The 7,309-nt window shown below is 34.5% G+C and overlaps 1 protein-coding gene across 1 annotated transcript; it reads left to right on the top strand.

The window, feature by feature from the left end:
• The first annotated feature begins 3,688 nt into the window (after nt 1-3,688).
• On the top strand, nt 3,689-6,217 carry LOC133305780 (protein LIGHT-DEPENDENT SHORT HYPOCOTYLS 7-like). The gene is made up of 2 exons (XM_061506021.1): nt 3,689-4,432; nt 5,806-6,217. Exon 1 carries the CDS (start codon nt 3,859-3,861, stop codon nt 4,390-4,392), a length of 534 nt encoding a protein of 177 aa, XP_061362005.1. The 5' UTR covers nt 3,689-3,858; the 3' UTR covers nt 4,393-4,432; nt 5,806-6,217.
• The last annotated feature ends 1,092 nt before the right edge of the window (nt 6,218-7,309 follow it).

The following is a 7,309-nucleotide window of genomic DNA, read 5'->3' as shown; positions in this document are numbered from 1 at the left end:
AATAGGTTACCTAGTTTCATCAGCGTTTTCTTCAGTTCCACGTCCCTAAACTTAGTGTTGAAGTTGCTTCCAATGTGACGAAGACAAAACACGTGATACACAAATGGAGGCTGCCAACCGGCATGATCCTTCACAGCCCTGATGATGCTGGAGTGACGATCGGATATTAGACATATACCATGCCTACGTGTGACATGGAAACGCATCTGGCTAAGAAACCACAACCAATCATCCAATCTCTCACCCGGTGGAACAATGGCAAACGCAACAGGCAGAATGAATCCATCACCATCCTGTGACGTAGCAATCAAGAGGGTACCTTTGTATTTCCCGTACAGGTGCGTGCCATCAATTTGGATTATGGGTTTACAATATTTGAAAGCCTCAATGCACTGGTGAAAAGTCCAAAATACCCTGCGAAAGACAGCCTTATCGGTGTAGACACGTCGTTCGTCACAACACTGATCCGTATCAATCTTGAACACAGAACCAGGATTTATCTGTGTCATGTAGGTCAGCCAACCAGGTAAGATGGCATATGATTTTTCCCAGTCCCCAAACAACTTCACAATGGCCTTCATTTTAGCCTTCCAAGCCTTCCTATAAGATATGCTGTATCTATACAAACTTTGTACCCTCTCATGAATAAGAACTGGTTTCGTGGATGGATCTTCTTTTAACATACCTATACAAAATTCGAAGTCAACACAGTCAATAAATATACCGAAAAATTAAACCATAAACAAAAATTCTGTAATACATACTTATAATGGCTGCACAGATTACATCAGAATCCAGCTGTCTATCGTCCCGAGTAAGGCCTTGGTTTAGGCAGGTGTGTTTTTTACCCCACTTACTAACAACCCAACTATTTCCATTCTTGGGCAACATAGCCCGCACGTACCAGGGACAACCATCATTATGGTGTCGACACTTCATCACAAATCTATGGTCATCACTTTTTGCCACCACAGCAGTACGATGAGACTTCATACAATATAATTTGACTGCATGTTGCATTTCAGATTTAGTTCGAAACTCCTGGTACAAATATAATGGATCCCCTAAATGCCAGCCACCGTGGATGTCATCGTCGCCATACAATATCTCCGTCTCATCATTAGGGTGAGCCCAATTAATGAACGAATAATGTGGGCTGTCGTTCCAAAATGGCTCAATCTCAGAACCTACGTCCAAATTTAAACTTATCCGTCAGTACGAAAGAAAACACAAATATATATATATATGCAAAATTAAAACTTTAATTTACAATCTTACCACTGCTAACAGGGTCAACACGGAGCGGTGGCATAACCTGGGAACTCAAGTTTCCTGAACTAGTATCAGCGTCAAAATTCCCTTCTACGTCCATATCTGAGGTGTCACCCAGCGGAATAACACTCTCGGGTTCACCATCGTCTTCACTGTCCATATCCTCGTCATCCTCATCCTCATCCTCGTCTATTTCCCTCAGTGGTATCTGACTTAAGACAGGTGCAGGTGCAGATAAACCGACCACTCTGTCTTCTTGACTTTCACTTCTTCCATGCACAGGTGCAGATGAAGATTGACCACAGTCTATTTCAACATATGTCTCAATAAAGTTTTGAAATTTTCGGTCCACAATTGCATCTATGACACAGTCCACATCTTCATCGTCACATATATCATTACCAATGTAGAATATAGCATCCTTACCAACTGTAGACTCTACCCTGGCGATCATCCGTTGAACGCCATAGCTGCCGTGTAGCCCCAATTTTTGGTGAATCCTCCCCTTCAGCTCATTGTACGTAGTGCCCCGTTAGATTTTCAACATTTTCGTTTTTCCTTCAAATTGAACACCGTTGGGGCCTTCATAATGCTTTCCATCATAGTAAATCATAGTAACATACATGTTTGGACTTGAGCTCATCTTTCACACGAATTTTAGGGTTAGGAATCAGATTTTAGGGTTTTGGGTTCGGATTTGGGGAAAACAATTGAGAAATAAAGGGAAATGACAATGATTTCACAATTACTATGCCTTAGAGGTGGTGGGATGAAATGGAAGGGTGATTGGAAGGTTAACAGCTGACAAACAAGAGAAAGAGACCAAGAGAGGAGTTTTGATTTCGAATATAATGAAAATGAGACCAAGAGAGGTCTGGATATAGGGTTTTTCGCGATATTTAGTCTACTAAATAATGTGCTTAGTCGACTAAAAGTGCAAACAATGTAGTTGATTAAGGTGAGTTTTTAGTCGAATAAAATTCGCGTTTCATGATTTCTGAGTTTTGCCCATTTAGTCGATTAAAAGTGCAACTTAATCGACTAAATGGGGGCAGGATGGTGGATAGTTCTGGGGGAGGGGAAAATTGGTTATTAATTATTTAATGAGGGGCAAAAGGGTCAAAAAGTCAACTTTAGGTTCTATATGCAAATTTAGAATTATTTTTATAATTAAAAAAAATTGGGTCTTATAATCATATATGCATAGCTTTGATGTCAAATGAAGAAAATAATTTTTAACCCATTAAATATGTGAAAAGCTGTTGTTTAGTAATTTTGAATGTTTGTTAAAAATTATATTATGTTTTACTGATTGAGAAAATTATACTAGGTTTTACTTTTTTTATTAATTTCATTGCATTTCTTTGTTATTTTTTTATGAGGAAGATTATACTTACAACCTATTTTTGTTTACAACCATATCTAAACCGTTGATTTTCGGCAATCAATGATTATTATTTACGCAAATTAAACTCATTAATTAATATTTAATTTGCAATTAATGATAACTGTTGATTGACAAAAATCGACGGTTAAGATATGGTTGTAAAATGTTGTAAACAAAAATAGGTTGTAAGTATAACATTTCCCTTTTTTATTGACTCTTGTAATTTTGAATGTTTATTAAAAATTCATATGGTTTTTTAAAATCTTATAAATCCATATTTTCCTTTCAAATATTATAAATTCTATTAAAATCCTTTAAAATCCAATCTTATGAAATCTTGATTGTAAAAAAAGTCTTTTAAAAAAGTCTTTAAAGTCTCTCCAATTCTAAATAGTCTTTTAAAATCTATAAGATTTTTTAACTAAAAAATGTCTTTTAAAATCCTAATCCAATACACTCCCTAAGATGCTTTGCACACTTGTGCAAATAACAGCCCTTCCACTTTATTTCATTCTACATTCTTCCGTTTTTTTTTTTACCCAAAAAGAAAAGGATATATTCTCTTAAGAAACAAAAAAAATTGAAAAGTTGAAATTTTATTTCAATTTATGCTTAAATTTTTATGTTTAAATCTTGGCTCGATGGACTTCCTTTTATTAGTGAAAGGTACTAGGTAAATTTGATTAAAAACTTTAGTGCTTCATGACCATGTGAAAGAGATGTATTACCATACACTCTAACCTTATCACTTTGCTATAGGATAGGTTACGAAAGCCATGGAGTTTAACTTTTATAAAAAAAAAAAAAAAAATGCTATTGCGTGGCAAACAAGCCCCTGAATGCTAGATAACCTAGACTGTTATTAAATAGTCATCAGGTATATTAACCATAGTACTAATTACGCTAAGTTACCCAATAATGATAGCGTTGATGATGAAAGCACAATAATAAAAAAATATAAAGTATGGGGTAATGCTAATAGTACCATTAAAGCAAGAAAAAAAAATGTAGTGAAGGAGGAAAAAGAAGGGCCAAAGCACTTTCATTGGTCCTATGCCATGTCTCCTCACTAGCCCTTTGATTCAATCTCCCAATTTCTCAAACATTTTCATCCAAGCAAAAAGCACAAAAAAAAAAAAAAACTTCCCTTTCTTGCTTCAGAAAAAGAAGTCCTAAATGAATCATTGTCAGTAACAGATATGTCTAGCAAAGGAAAAGATATTGCAGAAGGATCATCAAGATCTTCTGTTGTTTCTGCTGATCATGATCAGAATCAAAAGCAGCCTCTGAGCAGATATGAATCTCAAAAGAGGAGGGATTGGAACACTTTTGGACAGTATTTGAGGAATCAGAGGCCTCCTGTGTCACTTTCACAGTGCAATTCAAACCAAGTGCTTGATTTCCTTAGGTACTTGGATCAGTTTGGGAAAACAAAAGTTCATTTACAAGGGTGTTTGTTTTTTGGTCAAGCTGAGCCACTTGGTCCTTGCACTTGCCCTCTAAGACAAGCTTGGGGTAGCCTTGATGCACTCATAGGAAGGCTAAGAGCTGCATATGAAGAAAATGGAGGGTTGCCTGAGACCAATCCATTCGCTACCGGCGCCATAAGAGTTTATCTACGCGAATTGAGGGACTCTCAAGCTAAGGCAAGAGGGATCCCTTACAAGAAGAAAAAGAAGAAGAGAAATCTTGTGAAAGCCAATGGAGACACATCAAACTTACCTATGCAGTAAAATTATTAAGTTCCTTTCTGGCTTCTTCAGATCAATAGTGGTAAATTTTCTTACTCACTGTCATAAATTTGGTGCTGTTTTCAAAAGTTGACATGGAAAAGAAGGGGTTCTGTTTGAACCATTGACATTATTGTATGCATCATAAAGGCATAATTGAAAGTTAGAAATATCATTAATGGACAGTAACTTCTGTAGTTGAGGGTTTACTAATTGAATTTTGTAAGCAAAGATTGCTAGAATAGGAAATTTCATCAAATGCATAAAGGTTCATTTTAAGGTGTAGGATCATCTTTATGGATCTCACCTAGTGCATCTTATATTTTATTCATAGTAAACCCTAGTCCATGGGCTTCAAAACCCTAAATCGCATATATAACATTCATAATTGACATCATAACAGTATATTAACTTTACCTTTGTTTTATTTTGTTTTTACATTAAACTGAATGAGCATATAGTAGGGACTCTGAAATGCTCTCTCCTCTATTCTCTATTGGTCCTTCTCACATGCAACATGAAGATGTTATTGTGGTTTCTAAATTTCATAATTATTTCTATATTGTGCTTATGTAATATGTTATATATGTGTATGTACATGTTTGCTTTTCAACACAATCTTACTTGTTCTGGGTTCGCACTTTCTTCCAGAAATGGGATATTCCTTTGATGATATAATATATAAGAATTTAAAATTTGATCGATATATAAATTTTCTTGTTAACTATTTTCGAAAATTTATTGTAAAAAATGGGATTCAAGATGCAAGGTTGATGGAAAAATAGATGCTGTTTCAAGAGTTTCTTGTCTGCAACTTCAGGTGTCATGCTTTATATTGCATTAATGTCAGAACCCCGAGTCTCTAGTTTTCGTAACGCTTTGTCTTATTCCAATAAGTTTTATTTCTCTCTTCATATTTATATTAAAGTCCCTTTTTTGGTGCTGCAATATGTATATCTGACCTCCGTACATGAATTACACTGTACTCTTCCCACTATACCGAACACTGTGGAAAAGCATCATGACAATCCAATACCTTGAATTCTTGCAATTTTACAAATCTTTCGTGTTCCATGACAAATTAGGGATAAAGAGCCTTGGATGTTTTATCCCATAAAAGGTTTGGCCACAACCTGAGTATGGAACTGATTCATATTAGAAGTGATGTGATAATAACTTATATTGGTGTAAGTATAAGTCCTATATTTAATTTTAATCATTGATTTTCGTAAATCAATCTTACAATCGTTAATTGTACGAAAATAACAGCTAAAATTGAGTATAAGTACTTACTCTAATGCAAGTTGATACTACTCTATATTAAAAATATTTATTTGAAAATTCTTGGCATTATAATCCCACTAGAATATATCTCTCATGAATTTTGATTTTGGGTTCTTCTTTGATTGATTTCAGGTTCCTAAATAATTTTGAAGTCCTGAATCTGTTACACAAGGCCTTGTATAACTTCAGCTGAAGTCCTGGAATTGAAGTTATAATTAACTCTAGCAATGTCAATATCCTATTGGGTCAACATAAACCGTACGTTCCCTGGTCTCTGTCAAGGAGTGTATTTTGTTATTTGAATGAGAACATAGACTTAATTTGACGAAGAAATTAAGTTAATATTGGGTAAGTCCTTCTACTGCATTTACCCTTGTGAAGTTTCATCAATACATGCAGTACCGAATATAGTGGTGAAAATAACTGAATTTTCTTCCGAGTAGTGTGTATGATGCATGGTATCCTTTAGCTTTTGCTGATTGCTGATGGCTGATGGTATTCTAGGGGTATTATTATATATGCTTTTTGTTATGTAGAATTACATAGTCTCCCTCATAATATTGTATAAATGACTCAAGTACGAATGGTACGTTATTACTTTCGCTAATAATTATTTTTCTTAACCAATATGTATGTTTATACATACATATGTATACAAATGGCTACTACATAACTGTACACATTAGTACTAGCATACAGTTCAGACATAATAGAATTAGAAATACATATATGTAAGAATGAATATTGAGAAAGATCCTCAATATTTCATACCCAATACTTATCACTATTTTTGATTTATTACTCTTACTACATGTTTAGTTATCGTTAAATTAATTTAAAATCAATAATTGAAAAAAAGAAAAAATTAGCTTTCATTGATTTTGAATTAATCTAACAATAACTAAATAAGTAATAGAAGTGATAAAATTAAAATGATGGTAAGTAAAATAGCTCCACACAAGGAATAACAAGAAATAACGTGGTTTGGCCTTGAAATCTTACGCACATCCACAGTAACGTATTCTCCCCAAAACTTTAACGTATGCTCCCCAAAACTTGTTACCTGGTTAGGGAGGTTCCATTTCCTTAGAATAGAAATTGATACATTGAATTGGCTAATACTTCATGCCAATAATCGAGGGGATAACATAGTTGTTTATTTTGTTTTGTATACATGTATGTATGTATGAATAATGAGAAAGGTCTTCAATTAGTTAGAAGTTGCTCAAACATTGATAAGAAAAGAAAACCATGTTGGTTGAGACTGAAAACTTTTCCACAATCAGTGCTATCCCCCACAGATATGTAAGATGATGTCCCACATAGATGCATGATGCAAGTTGATTAACTTAAAAATCATCGGATCCCTCTGCTGTCTCTTCAATTTTAAATAAATATCTTTGACCTGATCTCCGTTTTCCATGATTAATTCAACGATCTAGACCCTTCTTTCAATTATTAAGGTCTGTCATTTCAACATTGTACTTAAGTGGTTACCTTTTTTTGTGGGAAGGGGGTTTTGATAATTTGATCGGAGGCCTTCAATTTGATCTTTAACTTGTGACTCTAGTATCCCCTAATATCTATAAGGCCAATTTCCTGACGATTTTTTATTTTTTTTGGTATAACCTCGATG

The sequence above is a fragment of the Gastrolobium bilobum genome, unplaced genomic scaffold (genome assembly GCF_033153095.1).
Source record: "Gastrolobium bilobum isolate Gb01-03AN ecotype WA unplaced genomic scaffold, APGP_CSIRO_Gbil_v1 utg20666, whole genome shotgun sequence".
In the NCBI taxonomy this organism is placed as follows: Eukaryota; Viridiplantae; Streptophyta; class Magnoliopsida; order Fabales; family Fabaceae; genus Gastrolobium; species Gastrolobium bilobum.
This window is presented reverse-complemented; position numbering and strand designations above follow the sequence as displayed.

What these genes read in the sequence shown, in the direction of transcription:
- LOC133305780 (XM_061506021.1), top strand. Translation starts at nt 3,859, where the DNA reads ATGTCTAGCAAAGGAAAAGATATTGCAGAAGGATCATCAAGATCTTCT.